The following is a 20,689-nucleotide window of genomic DNA, read 5'->3' on the forward strand; positions in this document are numbered from 1 at the left end:
ACAAGAAAAAAGATTGATAACACAATTATAAAATGGACAAAAGATATGGAAAGACTTTTCACCAAGGAAGATATTCAGATGGTCAACAGACACATGAAGAAATGCTCAAAATCACTAGCAATAAGAGAGATACAAATCAAAACCACAATAAGAGACCATCTCACTCCAGCAGCAGTGGCAAAGTTTAACAGGATAGCAAGTAATAAATGTTAGAGAGAGGATGTGGCAAGATATGAACTCTTATACATTATTTTTTTCAAGGTATATTTATTTTAAAATTACTACAAAAATAGTAACTAATTTAATATTCATTTAAAAATTCAAAACTAAATTTTTTTCATTTATTTTAATGAACATTTACAGAGATTTTGGATTTCCATTCATTCATTGTTGTACTTTTCTCCCTGCCCACCCTCCACCCCTAGTTCACCCTTGTCTTTGAAAAGTAAAAGAAAAATTCCTTCATTGGTATACAATCCCCCCACACTCCCCTCTCCCTTGCTGCCCTGAGTATACTCCACTCTGCAACCTTCATTCCTGTCTCTTATGATAATCATAATACTCTATAATATATTGCTTTTTAACTGTTCTCTCCCTCATTGAACTCTTATACATTATTTGTTGGATTGTAAAATGGCAGAGCAATTCTGGAAGGCATTTTGGTGTTTCCTCAGAAAGCTGAATATAGTATTTTCATATGACCCAGCTCTTCTACTGCTTGGAATATATCCTGAGAAAACAAGAACTGAGGTACAAATGGAGGCTTGCACACCAAGGTTCATAGCAGAGTTATTCACCGTCTCAAGAACATGGAAACATTCCTAATGCCTAAGGACAAATGAATAGATTGGAAAAATATGGTACACTCATATGGTGGAATACTATGCAGCATGCAGGAGTAATGCTTTTGTAAATCACTACCTAACTTGGAGGTACTACAGAGCATTAAGCTAAGTGAACTAACTGAGTGCCATAAGGATGAATACTGTATAAGACCATTACTGTAAAATGTGTATGAGGATCCAAGGAAGGAAGGGTTGGAGCAGATAGGCAGGAAGTGGTGTGGTTAATCATGGGGTGGCATAACTTGATGGGTGAAAGGAGGGGGTATGGATGGGTAAAGGGAATATGAAAGATCTGGTGTGAAAAACAATGCATGTGAGCTTTGAAGTAAACCAGTATATGATAAAAATTTTATTTTTAAAAAAAGACAAAACAAAACCCAAAAACTACTGAAACAGTACATCAACAGAGAACTATCAGAAATAGAAGCTAGGTTTAGAAGAGGTTGTGGCACTAGAGACATTATCATTAATGTCAGATGGATCTTGACAGAAAACAGAATACCAGAGGAATGTCTATCCATGCTTCATTGATTTTTCAAAGACATTTAAGTGTGTGGATCACAACAAATTGTGGCTAACCTTGAGTAAAATGGGAATCCCAGACATTTGACTGTGCTTATATGAACCCTATACCCTGACCAGGAAGCAGTCCTCAGAACAAAGCAAAGAACCACTGCATGGCTCAAAATCAGGAAAGGAGTGCATCAGGGATGCATCCTGCCTTCATTCCTTTTCAGTCAACATGCAGAACAGATCATTTGGGAGGCTGGGGTTTATGAGGACGAATATGGCATCAGGAGTGAAGGAAGACTCATCAACAACCTATGTTATGAGGATAATAATACATCCTTGCTTTGGCAGCACCATGATAGATAAAGAAGAGACTGAAGTAGTTAACAATTACAGCTTGCTTGGCTTCACAATTAACACTTCTGGCATCAGCAGTCAGGAAATCAAAAGACAAATTACAGTGGGAAAAATCCATTTTCAGGCACCTCTCCAGAGTACTGAGAAGCAAGGATATCAGTATAGAGAGTAAGGTGCATTTGATCCAGGCCATGGTCTTTGTAATTACTTGCTAGGAATCAGAGAGCTGGACAATGACTAAGGATGACAAAAAGAATTGATACCTTTGAGTTATGGTGCCGCAGAAGAATCTTGAACAGACTACTGACTGCCAAAGAAACAAATAGGTCTGTCTTAGAGAAGATGAAAGTTTCTCCTTGGAGGCAAGGATTTTAAAGCTCTGTCTCACATACCTTGGGCTCACAGGCAGGAGGGACCAGTCATTGGAGAAGGACATCATACTGTTTAAGGGAATCATGTGCAGGACAGGAAGACCCTGATTGAGATGAATTGATACAGTAACTGGGGTAATGGTGGTGTGTCAGAGTCAGTGAGACTGGCTTAATACAGGGCAGGCTTCAGAGCTGTTGTACACAGGATTATTGTGAGTCGAAAGCAACTCAATGGCATACAACAATAGTAATAACCAGAAATCTGCAAGACAGCAGATGTAAGTAAAATAGATTTTAATAAAATTCAGATGAAATCACTATTTCAAAAGTATTCAAAGAGGTAGTGTCTAAAATGAATTAACAAGTCTCATCCTGTAATTGTTTGTATCACAATACTGCTAAGTGCCATTCAACAAACTATGTGTACATTTATGTTCTTTTGATTGAGGAATTCATTGTAACTGAGAAAACATCACACTGGTTGAATAATTGAGACTTTCAAAACTGTTTCCTTACAATAGTTCTGTAGGTGTAGAACTCCTAGAGAACAAGTCTGTGGATCTGGAAGAAACTCATCATTAGCTCTGAAGCCATAGTGAATAATGACATAATTAATGATAATAGCTTCCATAGGTATTAGGAGAGCCTTAATACCTCACAGATTGCAAGGTATGCTATCGTTTTTGAAAACCATATTTTGTCTTATAGTGGACTTCTCAGGCAAGAGAAGTCACGTGTAAAATGTGTAGTAAAATGGGAACATGAATTTCACTGTAACCTCCTTGGATCATAAAATCAACTGGAGAAGTTAGCACAGGAAATAAGATTTTTATATAATGTTCATATCTGTTGCATTATGCAATACGATGACATAAAATGCTAAAGACTAGGATTTATAACACTGTAGAATTGTGTTTGTTTTTAACACCTAAGAACAAATTTATCTACTTAATACTTACTACTCTTTGCTGAAATTTTGTACTAGTTTTATCTTTTTTGAAATGTGTGATCCTTCTACTGTCATCCTGAATTCTACCCCCAGTTTTTCATTATTGTTAATTTCATTTGTTTTCCGATCAAGGGTACATAAGAAAATAACGAATGAGTCACCACCACCACCACCACCAAGTTGTAAAGCAAAATATACTAGCTAGAAAATAGAAAACATATCAGAAGAATCCTACAGGGCCTCCACAAGGAAAAGACTGATAACACAATTACAAAATGGCCAAAAGATATGGAAAGACTTTTCTCAGAGGAGATATTCAGATGGCCAACAGACACATGAAGAAATGCTCCAAATCACTGGCAAATCAAAACTACAGTGAGATACCATCTCACTCCAGTAGCAGTGGAAAAGTTTAAGAGGACAGCAAGTAATAAATGTTAGAGAGGGGGGTGTGGTGAGATAGGAATTTATACATTGTAAGATTGTAAAATGATACAACCACTCTGGAAGGCAGTTTACCACTTCCTCAAAAAGTTGAACATAGAAATTCCATATGACCCAGCTATTCCACAGCTTGGAATTATCTCTGAGAAAATGAGAACTGAGGCACAAATGGAGACTCTTACACCAATGTTCACAGTAGCATTATTCACCATTGCAAGAACAGGCAAACAGTCCAGATGTCCAACCACAACTGAATGGATTGAGAAATTATGGTACATTCACAATATAGAATACAATGCAGCATGTAGGATCAGTGATTTTATAAATCACTACCTAACTTTAGAGGGACTGGAGAGCATTATGCTAAGTGAACTAACTTAGTCTCATGAGGACAAATACTGTATAAAACCATTATTGTAGACCATGTATGAGGTTACAAAGAGGGGGAGGGTGAAAGCAGAAGGGTGTGGATGGGTGGAGGGGTGTCGTTGATTACATGGTCTATGGTCCTGCAATTTGATGGGTGGAGACAGGAGTGGGGAAAGGAAGTGATCCAGTGTGAAAAACAATGCATACAAACTTTGTAAGCAAACTAGTATAAAATAAAAATTTTATTGAAAAAAGAAAGAAAATTAAGAAGAGGAAAAATAAGAGGATTATTGATCAGATATTAGAAAATTTCAATGGTCTACTTTAGAACATATTTTTAATGATTAAAATAAGACCTACTAACCAAGAACATGACAATTTTCATGCTGAAGACTGCAGATTTAAAAGCTTTCAAATACAAGACAATAGATCATGTGTTAAGCATATGCATGTGTGTGCATTTGGCAAGGTGGGAGCTGTGGAAATGGCAACATGTTTCATCTTAACGTATCTGAATTCAAGTGTCTCAAAAAACCATAAAGCCTCTAAACTATATTAAGCTGGTGCCACTAGTTTGTGGATCATAATCTATTTTCCAACTCTGCCTTTCTCCATCTCCTAACCTGATGAAAATGTAAAGCCTCTTAAGTAGATACTTAATAGTTATAATGGGGAGAAAGGGAAGACTTGACATTCTTGGGAGAAAAGAGGTGGTAAGTTTTTGAGTGTGTTAAGCTTAGGTGCTATCTCTATCACTGCTTAGGAATAGAAGTGAAAAGCTGGCTAGAGCATTTACATTGGACATTACCCAGAGAGTCTACCAGAAGAGCAAATGATCTCTCCATGCCAAGGCTAATACGAGCAGTTTAATGGGATTGCCACTCAACTGTCCGTGACATTCAATGAGAACTCCTGGAGCTACACACAGTCATGGTTGGGAGTGGAAGAGGAGAATGTACAGTAATAAAAAGACATGAATCCTTCATTTCAAAACATGGAATTCAATAGAATATACACACACTTGACAAGAGAATATATGCAGATTGACTCAGGATCAGAGGTAATGAAAAAGAAATAGAAAATTTGTATTCTGATATTCTTAAGGCTGTTAAACAGAAGTGGATAAAGAGAAACGAGTGGTTAGGAGGGAGCAAGATCTTAATGATACTGTCTTTAAGCCACGAATAGAGCAGAGACACTGAAGTATGTTTGGAACTTCCTAATGAGAGAAGATAGAGGCAAGGCAGATGTGGGCAGGACACCTCAGCTGGGAGGCCACCTGACTGTCTGGCTTAGGCAGCAGAGCCTCTCTGCCAGAGTTCTGGGCAATAGATGTGCTGAGAAACAACAGGGAAGGCAGGCAGTGAAAAGTGCTGCAGTCCTTCTGAGGGGATCGTATTTTCGACAAGAGAGTAGAAAGAAGTCTTTAGGAAAGTAAGACCAAATAGTCTTTCTGCAGTAGAAATATAAAGACACTGAGGAAATATGGTGGGAGGAAAGATAATAAAAATAAATAAACTAACAAGAGCTGAAATCATATATATTGGAAGAGAATACTGAGGAGAACTGGAAGATAACTATGAAAGGAAAAAGAAAAAGGTAATTAACTGAGGAAAAAGACATCAGGGGGCATGAATCCCTATCTCAGTATCTCCTATCACTGAGATGGGAATGCACTCTAAATCTCTGGTCCTTCTAGGAGGCTGGATGCATCATCACTAATGGATGGGCTCAGTTATATGACTGTCCTCATGACAGCAAGGAGTCAATGCAGGTCACCGCCCGCCTAGGCACTTTTTCAGGAGGCACAAATTAGCCCTCTGGAATCCAGCAGTCACAGACAGTCCAAGTTACGACAACACACATCAGCTTTAAAGCCAAACACAATCAGAAAGGATGTAACTGCCTCACAAATAATGAGAGCACCGAAAGGGACAAATGTGACTTTCAAGAACATGAAGCCAGGAAATAATAAAGACATTTGATCAGTGCCTTGTGAATACTGGTTTAATATTATTGCTGCTGGATGTGAATCATCAGATCTTTCAGTCAGCAGTCCACTATGTTATATATAACAGAGGACATCTCAACTTGAATGTTTATAATTAAGATACTTATATTTGCTATTTTGCAGGTTTGCAGGTCTGATATAATTATATTTCTCTGACTTATTTTCATATTATTAAAGACCTCAAAAATGTGTAGTACAGAACCCTAATTTATTGTTTGTAGGAATGCAAAATGATACAGGTGTTATAGAAAACAATATGACAATCTCACAAAAACACTAGAAACAGAGCCAGAAGAATCAGCAATTCCACGCTCCCCACATTAATGTAGGGACATAACAGAAGAGACATGAGGAGACATATGCACATTTAAGTTGACAGCAGCAAAGCAGAAAAATTCTCAAGAGCAAAGAGAGAGAGTGCCCATCAGTAAATGACTGAAAGAATAAGATGGGGTAAGTATGCTCAAGAAAATACTACTCAGTGATAAAGAAAAATGAGTTCTCAACACATCCTGAATCTTTGATGAACCTCAAGGACATTATATTGCACAAAGTAAGCCAAATCACAGAAGAACATGTCACTTTTATGAAGTGACACCAACAGGTAAACATACCCTGATGGTGTAGTCCATAGGGAGCTGCACTGCCAAGCCAGAGGTGGTGCCACCTCTGTCAGTGCAAATTCAGTAGCTCTGAGGAGAAAAGACGGACAGTGTCCTCCTCCGCCACAATGTAGAATCTGAAAACGTGGCAGAGGGTCAGCTAAGAGTCAGTTCTGACCTGATGGCAAAGAGTTTGAATTGTTTGGAGTGGTTCTGGGAGGGAGAAGGAAATTCACACTTTTCAAGGCAGACACTTCTTAGTTTTGGTGATGAGAAAGGCAATGCTGAATGACAGTCAAAAGTGGGGAGACTGAAAAAGGTAAAAGATCTCACTAAAATGTACACAAGAATGAAGGACCATGTGATAACTGCTATGACATATTTTGAAATAAAAGTAATAACAACCACAAAAGCTATGTGCTGGTATGTATGTATGTTGGCCCATATGGGGCCAACATTGCCAATGAAAAGCAGACAGTTCAAATGGGCAATCTCCTCCCATGAGATTTAATGTCTCTGAAAATCCACTTAGTGTCAGCTATGAATTGGTTCCGATTCGACTGCAAGAAGTTGAGTTTTGAGATATATGTAGAGACTTTTGAGATATATGTATATAGTTAAGTGTTGTTTGTTGTGTACCATCGAGTCTGAACTGACCCACCACTGAAACTCCGTAGGGTTTTCAGATGCAGTTAATCACATGGGAGGAGACTGCTCATCTTTCTCCCATGGAGCTGCTAGTGAACTCCAACAAGGTGCCTTTGGGATTGCTGCGCTGCTTCTTCAAACATATATATACTGTTGTTCTTATATGCCATTGAGCTCCAACCTACTCACAGCTGACTCTCCGTCAAGTTACAGAGGCTGTAAATTGCATGAGAGGAGATTGTCCACAGAGCAGGGGGTGGATCGAACTACTTGCTTATGCAACAATAGTGCAAGTCCTTACTTACAAAGCCACATACATACATACACACACACACACACACACACACATATATACACACACACATATATACACATATACACAGGACATGTGCCCAAAGTACGTGAGATGGAGCTTCAAAATCGTAGCCTCCAAAGAGAAACTTGGTTTCACCCTCTCCAAGATAGACCTATTTGCTTCTTTGGTGGTCCATGGTATGCTCAAGACTCTTCTCCAGCACCACAACTCAAAGGCATTGATTCTTCTTCATAACTGTCTAGCTCTCTGATGCATAGCAAGAAGCAGAGACCATGGTCTGAATTAGGTGCACCTTGGTTTCTAGACTGACATCATTGCTTTTCAGCACTCTGGTGAGGTCACTGACAGCAGATTTTCCCAATGCAATTCGTCTTTTGATTTCCTGACTCCTGGTGCCAAGAGTGCTGACTGTGGAGCTCAGCAACTTGTAATTGTTAACAACCTTAATATTTTCTCGATCTAGCATGGTGCTGCCAATTGGCTCAGTGGTAAGATTATACATTATACATATATATATAATTTTTTAATGAGTACAATATATACATATGTATTAAATATTTAGTGTGAGAGATGTGCAGGGATTTAGAAGAGCCAGTGGTGTTAGGGATATTATAGCTAATGCTAGATGGATCTTGGCTGAAAGCAGAGAGTACCAGAGAAATAAATGTCTGTGTTTCGTTGAGGATACAAAGGCATTTGACTGTGTTGATCACAACAAACTGTGGCTAACTGAGAAGAATAGGGATACCAGGGCACTTGATTGTGCTTATGTGAAACCTGTACTTGGACCAGGAGGTAGTCATCAGTACAGAGCAAGGAAATACTGCACGGTTCAAAATTGGGAAGGGTGTATGTCAGGGATGCGTTCTATCTCCATACTTTCTCAACCTATATGTACTACAGAATATCTGGGAGGCTGACTGATCAATAGCTTGTGTTATGCAGATGGTACAATCCTGCGTGCTGAAACTGAGGACTTGAAGAGTGTGTTACTAAAGGTCAAGGACTGCAGCCTTCAATATTTATTGAAGCTCAACATCAAGAAAACAAAGATTCTCACCACTGGGACAACTGGCAACATCATGATATATATAAATATATAACACCCTGGAACAGCACATCAGCAGAGAACTGCCAGAAGTCCAGGATGGGTTTAGAAGGGGTCTTGGTACTAGGGATATTGTAGCTGATGTTAGATGGATCTTAGCTGAAAGCAGGGAATACCAGAAGAATGTCGATCTGTGTTTCATTGATTATGCAAAGGCATTTGACTGTGTGGATAATAAACTGTGGCTGACTCTGAAAAGAATGGGAATCCCAGAACATTTGATAGTGCTAATGCGAAACCTATACTTGGACCAAGAGGCAGTCATCAGAACAGAGCAGGGAAACACTGTATGGTTCAAAATTGGTAAGGGTGTATGGCAGGGATGTGTCCTATTTCCATACCTTTTCAACCTGTATACAGAACAGATTATCCAAGAGGCTGGGCTCTATGAGGAGAAGTGTGGCATCAGGATTGGTGGAAGATCTGTCAACAATCTGAGTTAGCAGCTGACACAACCCTGCTTGCTGAAACTGCGGTGAACCTGAAACGCTTGCTGCAGAGGGTCAAAGACTGCAGCCTTCAGTATGGATTGAGGCTCAATGTCACGAAGACAAAGATTCTCACCATTGGACCAACTGACAGCATCAGTATGGATGGTGGAGAGATTGAGATTGTTTACAACTTTAGTCTGCTTGGCTCTCCAGTCAACACTTGGCACCAGTAGCCAGGAAATTAAAAGAAGTATTGCAATGGGAAAGTCTGCTGTTAGGGACCTCTCCAGGGTACTGAAGAACAATGGTGTCACTCTGGAGACTAAGGTGTGTCTGGTACAGGTTATGGTCTTTGCAATTCCTTGTTATGCATCAGAGAGTTGGACAATGACTAGGAAGGCTAGAAGGAGAATTGATGCCTTTGAGCTGTGGTGCTGGAGAAGAGTATTGAATGTGCAATGGACTGCCAAGAAAATAAACAGATTCAACCTGGAGAGGGTTAAACCAGGTTGCTCCTTGGAGGCAAGGATTCTGGGGCTTTGTGTGACATACTTTGGACATGTTGCAAGGAGAGACCGGTCCTTGGAGAGGGACATCATGCTTGGGAGGGTGGAGGGACAGCGCAGGAGGGGAAGGCCCTCTAGGAGGTGGATTGATTCAGTGACTGTGGTGATTGGGATGGGTGTGTCAGAGGCAGTGAGATTGGCACAGGATAGAGCAGGTTTTAGGGCTGTTGTACACAGGGTCACTATGAGTTGCAAGGGACTCAACAGCACATAACAACAACAACATATACAGTAGAGGAGTAGCCTAGTGGTAAGAAGCTGCATTGCAATCCCAAAGGCACATAGTTCAAATCTGCCAGCAGCTCTGTGGAAGAAGGCTAGGAAATCTCTTCTTGTAAGATTTACTGGCTCTGAAAACCTGCTGCACGGTCAGCTCTGGGTCAGTTCCAATTCAAATGCATACAACAACAATGAACATAAAATCTGTAACCTACCCTGTCCTGTGCATCCTTATTATGTCTTATATACTTGATGTTCAAGTCTCCTCCGCTTCACCGGAACTTCCATCTTTCCAAGTGTGCATTTTTATCCAAGGACTGGTCCCTCCTAACAACATGCCCAAACAATGTGAGAGGAAATTTTGCCACCATTGCTACTGAGGAGCACACTGACTGCACTTTCTCCAAGAAATATTTGTTATTTGGACAGTCTGTAATATATGCAGTACTCTTCTCCAATATCAAAACTCAAAGACATTGATTCTTCTTGTACCATCATTAACCACTGTCCAGTGCACTGATGCAGAGCAAGTGACTGAAAAGACTATGACCTTAATTGTTGTTGTTGTTATGTGCCATCAAGTCATTTGCGACTCACAGCAACCCTATGTACAAGAGCCCTAAACACCATTCTATCCTGTGCCAACCTCGCTGTCTCAAACACATTCATTCCCACCACTCCACTCGCAGAATCGATCCATCTCATCCTTCCTCTCCTGCGCCGCCCCTCCACTCTCCCAAACATGATGTCCCTCTCCAAGGACCAGTCCCTCCTTGCAACATGCCCAAAGTATGTCAGACGAAGCGTCAGAATCCTTGACTCCAGGGAACATTCTGGCTTCACCCTCTCCAGGACAAACCTGTTTGTTCTCTTAGCAGACCATGGTATATTCAACATTCCTCTCCAGCACCACAACTCAAAGGCATCAATTCTCTTTCTATCATTATTATTCACTGTCCAACTCTCTGATGCATAGCATGTAATTGCAAAGACTATAGCCTGGATCAGGTGCACCTTAGTCTCCAGCCTGACCTTAATTAGGTATGTCTTAATCTTTAATCTGACATCACCCCTCCTCAGCATTTTAGTGAAATCTCCCTTTCCCAATGCACTGCATACCCTGATCTCCTGACTGCTGGTACCAAGGGTAACATCTGTGGATCCAAGAAAGATGAAATTATTTAACAATTTGAATCCCTACTCCATCTTCATGATGTGACCTATTTGGTCCAATGGTGATCTGGTCTTCTTGATATGGAGATGCAGTCTTTGATCTTCTGCAGAAAGCATTTCAAGTCTTACATTTAGCAAGCATAGTTGTATCATCTGTATAACCCAGATGTTGATTGATACTAATGGCACATTCTTTCTCATTAGGGCCAGCTTCTCAAATGATTTTCTCAGTGCACAGAATGAATAGGTATGGAGAAAGAGTACATCCCTGATTCACGCCTTTTCTTATTTTAAACGATGCTGTGTTTCCTTCCTCTGTTCAGATAGCATTCTTTTTGTCTAGGTACAGGCTGTGCATAAGCACAATTAAGTGTTTTTTGATTCCCATTATTTTCAATACTAGCCATAATCTGTTATAATCAACACAGGTAAACTCCTTTGCATAGTAAACAAAACACAAATAGAATTTCAGCCAGGTTCCATCTGACATCAGCAATGATATCCTTCAGATCTATTCCAAATCTAGCTTGAATTTCTGGCAGTTCTCTATTGATAACTGTTCTAGGCACTTTTGAATATCTTCAGCAAGGTTTAATAGCAAAACATGTAAAGGAACCTAACTTGGGAGGGACTGGAGAGCATTATGCTGATGTACCTAACTTAGACCCACCATGACAAATACTGTATAAAACCATTATTGTAGAAGGAGTATGAAGATCTAAGCTGGGGAGAAGGGTGGAAATAGAGGGGTGAGGATGGGGGGAGTAGGGTGTTAATCATAAAGTTGCACAGTTAGGTGGGTAGGTGGGGTGAAGGAAATGGAAAGGATCTTTTGTGAAAAACAATGTATTCAAACTTTGTAAATAAATAAGAATTAAAAAAAAAAAAGACAAGAAAAGAACATGTATGGGAACCCAAGAGGGTAAGAAGTGAGAGCGGAGGGGTAAAGATGGGTAGGGGTGAGGACAGGTAGGGGTGAAATCATAGAGCTGCACAGGTTGGTGGGTGGAGTGGGTGGGGAAGGAAATGGGAAGTATACAGGCAAAAAAACAAGGTAATAATGGGCAAAATCCAATGACAATTAATTTTATAAAGTTTAATGCATGAGAATGACTGTATGAAACATATTCAGTGTGAAACACAATGTATATGAACTTGGTAAGTAAATCAACTAAAAATATGGTAAAAAAAGATCTAACTTGCATGTAATATTAATGATACTGTTTGATAATTTCCACATTTTAATTAACTTTTTTTTAATGAGAACATATATGGATCTCTTCCAGTCAGTTGGCCAGGTAGCACTGTCTTCCATATTTCTTGGCACAAACTAATGAGCAAGTCCAGGGCTAAAATTGCTTGTTGAAACATGTCAACTGCCACTCCATCAATTCCTGGGGATGGATGGATATATTTTTATTTTTTTTGCCAGTGTCTTCAGTACAACTGTCTTCTTTCTTCACTATCATTGGCTCTTTATTACCTGCTACTTCTGAAATGGTTCTGGATTAGCCAGTTCCTTTGGTACAGTGACTCTTGTGTATTCCATCTTCCCCCAACCCATGATACCTTTTTGAAGTATTTCAGATAACAGATGTTGCCCTGGATGTGCTCACCAAGTTGTGCCAAGAAATCTGGAGAACAACCACTTGGCCAACTGACTGGAAGAGATCTATATTTGTTCCCATTCCAAAGAAAGGTGACCCAACTGAGTGTGGAAACTACAGAACAGTGTCATTGATTTCACATGCAAGCAAGATTCTACTGAAGATCATCCAAAAACAATTAGAACAGCACATCAGCAGAGAACTGCCGGAAGTCCAGGCTGGGTTTAGAAGGGGTCGTGGTACTAGGGATATCGTTGCTGATGTTAGATGGATCTCAGCTGAAAGCAGGGAATACCAGAAGAATGTCTATCTGTGTTTCATTGATTATGCAAAGGCATTTGACTGTGTGGATCATAACAAACTGTGGCTGACTCTGAGAAGAATGGGAATCCCAGAACATTTAATTGTGCTAATACCAAACCTATACTTGGACCAAGAGGCAGTAGTCAGAACAAAGCACGGTAACACTGCATGGTTCAAAATTGGGAAGGGTGTACGCCAGGGATGCATCCTGTCTCCATACCTTTTCAACATGTATGCAGAGCAGATTATTCAAGAGGCTGGGCTTTATGAGGAGAATTGTGGCATCAGGATTGGTGGAAGATCTATTAACAATCTCCGTTATGCAGATGACACAACCTTGCTTGCTGAAACTGAGGAGGACCTCATGCACTTGCTGCGAAGGGTCAAGGACTGCAACCTTCAGTATGGACTAAGGCTCAATGTCAAGAAGACAAAGATTCTCGCCACTGGACCAATTGGCAGCGTCAGGATGGATGACGAAGAGATTGAGAGTGTTCACAGCTTCACTTTGCTCGGCTCCACAGTCAACACTCTTGGTACCAGCAGTCAGGAAATCAAAAAGCGTATCGCGATGGGAAAGACTGCCGTTAGGGACCTCTCAAAGGTACTCAGGAGCAACAGTGTCTCTCTGGAGACTAAGGTGCGCCTGATACAGGCCATGGTATTTGCAATCACTTGTTATGCATCAGAGAGTTGGACAATGACTAGGGAGGACAGAAGGAGAGTGGATGCTTTTGAGCTGTGGTGCTGGAGAAGGGTACTGAATGTACCATGGACTGCCAGGAAAACAAACAGATTCATCTTGGAGAGGATTAAACCAAGCTGCTCCTTGGGGGCAAGGATTCTGGGGCTTCGTGTGACCTACTTTGGACATGTTGCCAGGAGGGACGGGTACTTGCAGAGGGACATCATGCTTGGGAGGGTGGAGGGACAGCGCAGGAGGGGAAGACCCTCTATGAGATGGATTGATTCGGTGACTGGGGTAATCGGGATGGGTGTGTCAGAGGCGGTGCGGTTGGCGCAGGATAGAGCAGGGTTTAGAGCTGTTGTGCATAGGGTCGCTATGAGTCGGAAACGACTCGATGGCACATAACAACAACAACATTGGTTTGCACATGAAATTAATATACATTGTGTTTCATTCATATATATTGTGTTTCACACATTCCTTTATTCACATTGTGTTTCATAGGATCATTCCCATGCATTGCATTTTATAAAATTAATTACCATTGATCTATCATTTTTTTTATGCTTCCTGGATCATTTACGATTTTGCTCACAGGATCCTTCAATATTGCAACTCCAGGTTTACATTTGCTTTTCAGCTTGAAAAATGCCAAGTGAATTCTTCTCTATTTTCTGACTTCAGCCCTGCAAATGTAGTTATAATACTTGGTTTTATCTTCTCAAGCTGTCTTTTGGTCAGCTTTCGCCGTTTTATATAGATGCATGCAAATAGACAAGTATATAGGCAACTGAGTGTGTGTGTGTGTGTGTGTGTGTTTCTGTGTGTCTGTGTTTGTGTGAAATAAAGCACAAAGCAGGTACAGTTATAAATATTTCATAGATGTAACAGAACATCTTATGGGATTGGTTTCCTGGCTTTGAAGGATTATGACAATAGTCTTGTGGGACATTCTTGTCAATAGACATCATAGTTCATAAGTTTGTGTTCTATACCTTAGTTTTGTATGTAATATCTGGGAATTTAAAAGCTTGCAAGCAGTCATTTAAGAAACAACTGTTGTTATCTACTCATCTCCAGCAAAAGAAAAGAAGGCTCTAGAATCTTTCTGGATGGCTAGCAAGGATGGAAATGGAAAGAGAGGGGAGTAAACATTAATAAATAGAAAACAGGTAGGTGAAAGGAAAGGTAATATGCAATAAACAATCAGGCATTATGGGTATTGTGATTAAAGTCATAGAACAAAATAAATAATTGGATGAAAAACCAATATGCTTCATAAATTTTCACTCAAACAACGTTTTAAAATTGTATATACAAAAAAGAATTAAACCAAAGACTCAAAGAATAAACTGCTGTTGTTGTTGTGTGCCAGAAAGTCAGAACTGAGTGGTTTTGCAGAGGAAGTAAATAACACAGGAAGAGACTGCCTAGTCTTCTCCCATAAGAAGAAACTAGCCTATAGTAAAAAATAATCTGTACTACCCGCAGTCCTATCAAACCTGAAAATAGAAGAACAAGACAGTATTTGACTACTGTTCTGATTAGAAGATTACAAGAGTTGGATGCTAATAAAATCAGGGGGAAAACGGAACAGACTTCAAATTCTTCAAAGAACATAAATACTAGACTACTAGGGCATGAAGATTCACTAAGACTAAAGTCCTGAGCTCCTCTTTAAACTTTGAAACTAGCTAGCATTTAAGGTCATCTTTCAGTTAAGTAACAGACTAGTTAACAAAACAAAGAATATCATCCCTGTGTACTATGATCATTTGAGAAGTCATGACCAAATGATCAACAATTATTTTTAAATAAAGATATGAGAATGGAAGAGGCAGAGCAGCTATACTAATGGACATGGAACCAACAACAAAATATAAAGAAGAATAAAAAAATATAAAGAAGAATCACTCATTATAAAGAATACAACTAACGTCACTGAACAATTTCTATAGAAATTTCTGAATGGAAATAAAACTATTGTGTAAACCTTCACTGACAACAAAATATAATGCTACTGGGAAAATGTTATATGTTTACAGAGTACCCTTCAAAAATCTTGACAAAAGTGAGATTAGACAAGGAGTCTCATCTTGGGAACAGAGGGTTCACTTCTCAACTTTTCATGCCAGATCCTGGCCACCTGAAAAATGCAATCAGGTGTGAACAACTGGGCACTGCAAACTTCCTAAGTGTTCAGACGTATTTATCTTGAGTCAGATACATGTTTGAGTTTTTCAAAGAAGACAAGTTCTACTGTTAGGAATTATTTTTCTTGTCCACAATTGCACATCCAAATTCTCTTAAAGTGAGGGGCCTATGTCCACATCAAACCATAGAGTTGGAGAAAAAGATAGATTGAAAGACTTAACATGAGGATGAAAAGGATCTCTTTTCCTCACAGGTAACAATGAGGTATTCAGAAGGAACAATGGCAATGGCTTTCTCTGGACCAAAAAATTAAGCTTAACTAGAACCAAAATTGCACTTCTAGAGAACAAAGTTTGATCTTCATACTTCCATGAAAAAAGTAAATCATGTTGGTCAAGACATTCTGGAATTTGGATTACTAACAAACTCTCTGCCAAAACCAAACCAGAGATCTAATTTTTCTAGTCAAGAGAAAGCTAAATCAAAACTTACTGAGCAAAGGATGATTAGTGCAGGCAGCACTTCAGACATACAAGAGGTTACAGCCTTTCTATGGAGAGTAGTTTTGATGATAAAGCAATAGAGAGAGCAAGCACCCCTTTACTGAGCCCAGGAATTGAACACTGTGCATCAAAGCTGATCTGGATCTTCTCGGCCAGAGAGAAGCAAAGCAAGAAAAATGTCCACTGAGCTCAAGCAGTTACCTGAGAGAACAACAACATAAAAGCGGAATGAAACAGGAGCAAGAACACTAGCTGGGGGTCAAGTTCTGTGTTGTTGGAAACAGCAGGCCAGTAAACACCTTCGCTTCATTCACGCTGTGCAAAGACTGTCAGAGAATAAGCCACATGTTCAACTAAATGTTGAAGTTTCAGCATTTAGTCTGGGAACCGTACAAGGTTCTGGTTAAAAGCAGACTTCTTTCTGTGCATTCATGTTCAAGCCAAGACACTGAGCTTAGCCAAGAACCTGAAACACTGCAGGAGTTGTGCAGGACACAGCGCTCTCTGCTGGATGCAGGTCCTCTTATCTCTTCACTGTAACTGCTGCCAACCTGAACTTCGAGGAAACAGTTTGATGATACCAGATGTGACTTCAGAGCATGTCCAGGAGTGAGTGTGTCAGAAGTGGTGGATTTCTAATAAAGGCAATCTCAGGAGATGGCTGCCCACATGCCTGGTTTGACTGACCATCTTGTGCCAGCCTGCAGCAGATAATGACGGCCATCTTTATAAAGGATGAAGGACTTTTTGGTAAAAATATTCCAACCTATTGCTTAGTTCTGTCCTAATGCTGACAGGTGACTCTGGAGAGCTATTTTGTTCAGTAGCTACCTTTTTCTCAGCTTGCAGCTCATTAGTAAGACACTGAAGTCAGGATTTGAGGAGATACACAGAAGCATTCTTGTTCCAGAGAAAAGAAAGCAAAGAACCTTGTTCTGCCTAGTGTGTTTTTCTATGATTTATAAACTCTTCTAGGGGGAAGTGCTGCATCACTGTCCAGTTACACTCACTCCTAAACTCATCTCTAGGAGTAATCATCAGCTTATTAAACTTTCTTGATAAACTTTGAATATAGTCTGCATTGTTGGTATTGCTTTCTTCATGAAAATGAAAAGAGATTTTAGATAGTCTACAACATTTTTATTTGATATCACCAGCATGTGCTAGGCAATTCTATTTGCAATTACTGTCCTGTCACTTCTTATAAAAAAACCTGATGTCTTCGCAGGTGAGTTCTCTCTAGAGAAGCTAGGAAAGACCTGAGTTATCCATGTTATGGGATGACTCCACTAAACATTCTGATCCAGCTCTCTCCTCTCTGCTCTAATGATGCTGAAAGTGTAGAAGTAAAAGTGTATAAGTAGAAGCAGTGCAAGATATTACGTCAACCAGGAGTGCCTTTCTGTTCAAGAAGTCAAATATAGTTAAAATAGGGATTTGTGTTCATTTTGGGGGATTCCTATAGTCACTGGGTTCATTTTTTTTTTAATTCATTCAGAGGTTAAATAGAAAGCCTAAGCCATTTGTATTGCTCAATATAATGATTTTAAACAATAATTTAAAAATTAAAATAGACTATCTAATTTACATATAGAAGACAAATTTCCATATATACCTTATAAACTGGCAAATATTTTGATAGATATACATTGTACATAATTTATGTACGATATCTATTTCATGGTCTATTATTTAATTTCGTAAATTATAGGGCCTTTAGTTTTTAAAAGGTTGCAATTAGTCATAAAAATAAGTGCATGACCTTATTTCTTTTCTCTTTTGTAACTGTTTACTTCCCTAATAAACCCAATAATCATAAAGAACAAAAAATAATACACAACCATACGACCAAAAGGTAATAATATAAATCAGGGGAAACTTATGAAAACTAGATAAAAAGGCCTAAATAAATTCTGAACAAAACCCTGCCCTCCCTTGTTGATATGGTTCTTTTCCAAAAACCAAGACATTCGGTGAAATTGTTGTTATGTGAAAATGGATTATAAATTGAAAGACAACTATATCGTTAGAAAACCAACAAATTAATTATCAAGTAATTGCCAAACCACTGAGAACCACGAAACAGCCAAGCTAACACATAACCTTAACCATGAAAGCCAGAATTACTCTTATCTCACCTTTCACTAACTGACATATATCATTAAAGAAGAAAAGAGACAGCAGCTTTTTTTACTCTTGTCATAGGGTGAAATGTTACATGATGAGATAGTTGATAACTGAAGACAAGGTATATTCCAACCCAGACCAGTGTTTCTGTTCTTTTGGCTGTTTTCATGGGAATTCTTTTTTTTTTTAAATTCCCCCAGCCCTTTCATGGGAATTCTTAATTATGCCTGTCTTAGTTGGATTGTCATCATACCTAACTACAAATCATCACTATGAAAAGGTACTGCATGTCTGCTTTGTGCCAGGCATTACACGCCCACCCAAATGAAAGGCAACTCCCAGCTTCCCAGCTTGTTATAAGGGTGACTTCTAAGCAGATGGAGGCTTAGAAGGAGTACAATGTCATTACCAGATGACCAATAGAAGCACAAGCTAGAAGAGGGTTCAGATCTGTTCTTCATAGTGTTGTTAAGCGTTATACTCTGCTCGACAGCACTTAACACCACCACCACCACAACCACTCTTGTTTTCTCTTCAATATTGTACGGGCCTCAATGACAAGAATCCTACCATCTAATTTAAAATTTAGAAATGTATGAGAGGGACATGTCCTTCAGCCAAGAAAAACTTCAGAAACTATATGCCTAAATAAATTTAGTTTGATAATCCTCTAGAGAAGTTAATCAAGATTATTTTCTTTGTACTAGAGTCAACTCACAGTTTATAAAAGGAAAGGGGTTTTCCAAATATACGGAAGCACTCAGTTTCCAAATGTCACTAATGAGTATTATATAGTCCTATTATTTAAATATAGAGCAAGGGGAAAGATATTGTTACAAAAGAAATACTGGTCAAAGGCCTCCACCCCAGCCATATGTCGTTCAAACAAAATGAAAGCACTTTTCAGCCTGCAGTATTCTAATTTTAAGTTCAGATAATAGTTTATATTCACCATTAACTATTACTCTCACCAGGATTTAAAAATTATAATTATGCAACAAAACATTAAGAAAATTTAATCACATTAGCATGCCATAATTTAAGAGAGTCCTTTCAATCTCAAACATCACTTACCTCATACTTTAGCTTACGTCGAATGATGCCATTATGAAGTTTCTCATTATCCTGAAAGGAAAATAAAATGCATTTATATTAAATTATATAACTATTTTCATGGAACAAAAACTGATTTGATTAGAAATATTTATGAGAACAAAGTTCTAAAGAAACATACTTATCATTCAACAATGAATGCTTGTGTAGAATTTCCATTTCTTAATTTGACTATTAATCCATCTGCTTATAAGGTAACTGAACGAACCATTTATTCTTAATCTTAAAACTCTAAATAAATATATATTTAAGCAACCAGTCGCTCCCTGCAACATGCCCAAAGTATGTCAGACGAAGCTTCAGAATCCTTGACTCCAAGGAGTATTCCTGCTTCACCTTCTCCAAGACAAATCTGTTTGTTCTCCTAGCAGTCCATGGAATATTCAACACTCTTCTCCAGCACCACAGTGCAAAGGCATCAATTCTCTTTCTATCATCCCTATTCACTGTCTAACTCTCTGATGCATAGCACGTATTTGTGAAGACTATAGCCTGGATCAGGCACACCTTAGTCTCTAGCCTGACGTCATTGCACTTCAGTACTCTTGAGAGGTCCCTCACAGCTGACTTTGCCAATGCAATTCATCTCTTGATTTCCTGGCTGCTGTTACCATAAGTGTTGACTGTAGAGCCAAGTAAACTAAAACTGTTAACTAACTCAATCTCTTCACCATTCATACTGATGCTGCCAATTGGCCCAGCAGTGAGAATCTTTGTTTTCTTGATGTTGAGCTTTAATCCATGTAGGAGGCTGTAGTCCTTGACCTTCTGCAGCAAGGGCTTCAGGTCCTCCTCAGTTTCAGCAAGCAGGGTTGTGTAATCTGCATAACACAGGCTGTTGATGACTCTTCCACCAATCCTGATGCCACACTCCTCCTCTTACAGCTTAGCGTCTCAGATGATCTGTTCTGTATACACATTGAAAAGGTATGGAGACAAAATACATTCCTGACAGACCTCCTTCTTGATTTTGAACCATGTAGTGTCTCCTTGCTCTGATCTGACGACTGCCTCTTGGTCCAAGTATAGGTTTTGCATTAGCACAATCAAATGTTTTGGGATTCCCATTCTTCTCAGAGTCAGCCACAGCTTCTTGTGATCCACACAGTCAAAAGCATTTGCATAGTCAATGAAGCACAGATAGACATTCTTCTGGTATTCTTTGCTTTCTGCCAAGATCCATCTAACATTAGCTATAACAGCCCTAGTTCCACGACCTCTTCTAAATATTGTTCCAAACATTTTTGGATAATTTTCAGCAGAATCTTGATTGCA

General features: G+C 39.2%; 1 protein-coding gene across 2 annotated transcripts in view; it reads right to left on the reverse strand.

The window, feature by feature from the left end:
• Positions 1-20,689, reverse strand: part of KIF16B (kinesin family member 16B) — a 385,768-nt gene that overhangs the window by 130,917 nt on the left and 234,162 nt on the right. For both annotated transcript variants that reach the window (XM_006894757.1, XM_006894756.1), the window contains one exon: positions 19,376-19,426. In XM_006894757.1, coding sequence (XP_006894819.1) covers positions 19,376-19,426 — 51 coding nt within the window. The remainder of the gene's footprint in view (positions 1-19,375; positions 19,427-20,689) is intronic.

Source organism: Elephantulus edwardii, unplaced genomic scaffold, assembly GCF_000299155.1.
Source record: "Elephantulus edwardii isolate Elephantulus edwardi_28Jun2011 unplaced genomic scaffold, EleEdw1.0 scaffold00150, whole genome shotgun sequence".
Lineage (NCBI taxonomy): Eukaryota > Metazoa > Chordata > Mammalia > Macroscelidea > Macroscelididae > Elephantulus > Elephantulus edwardii.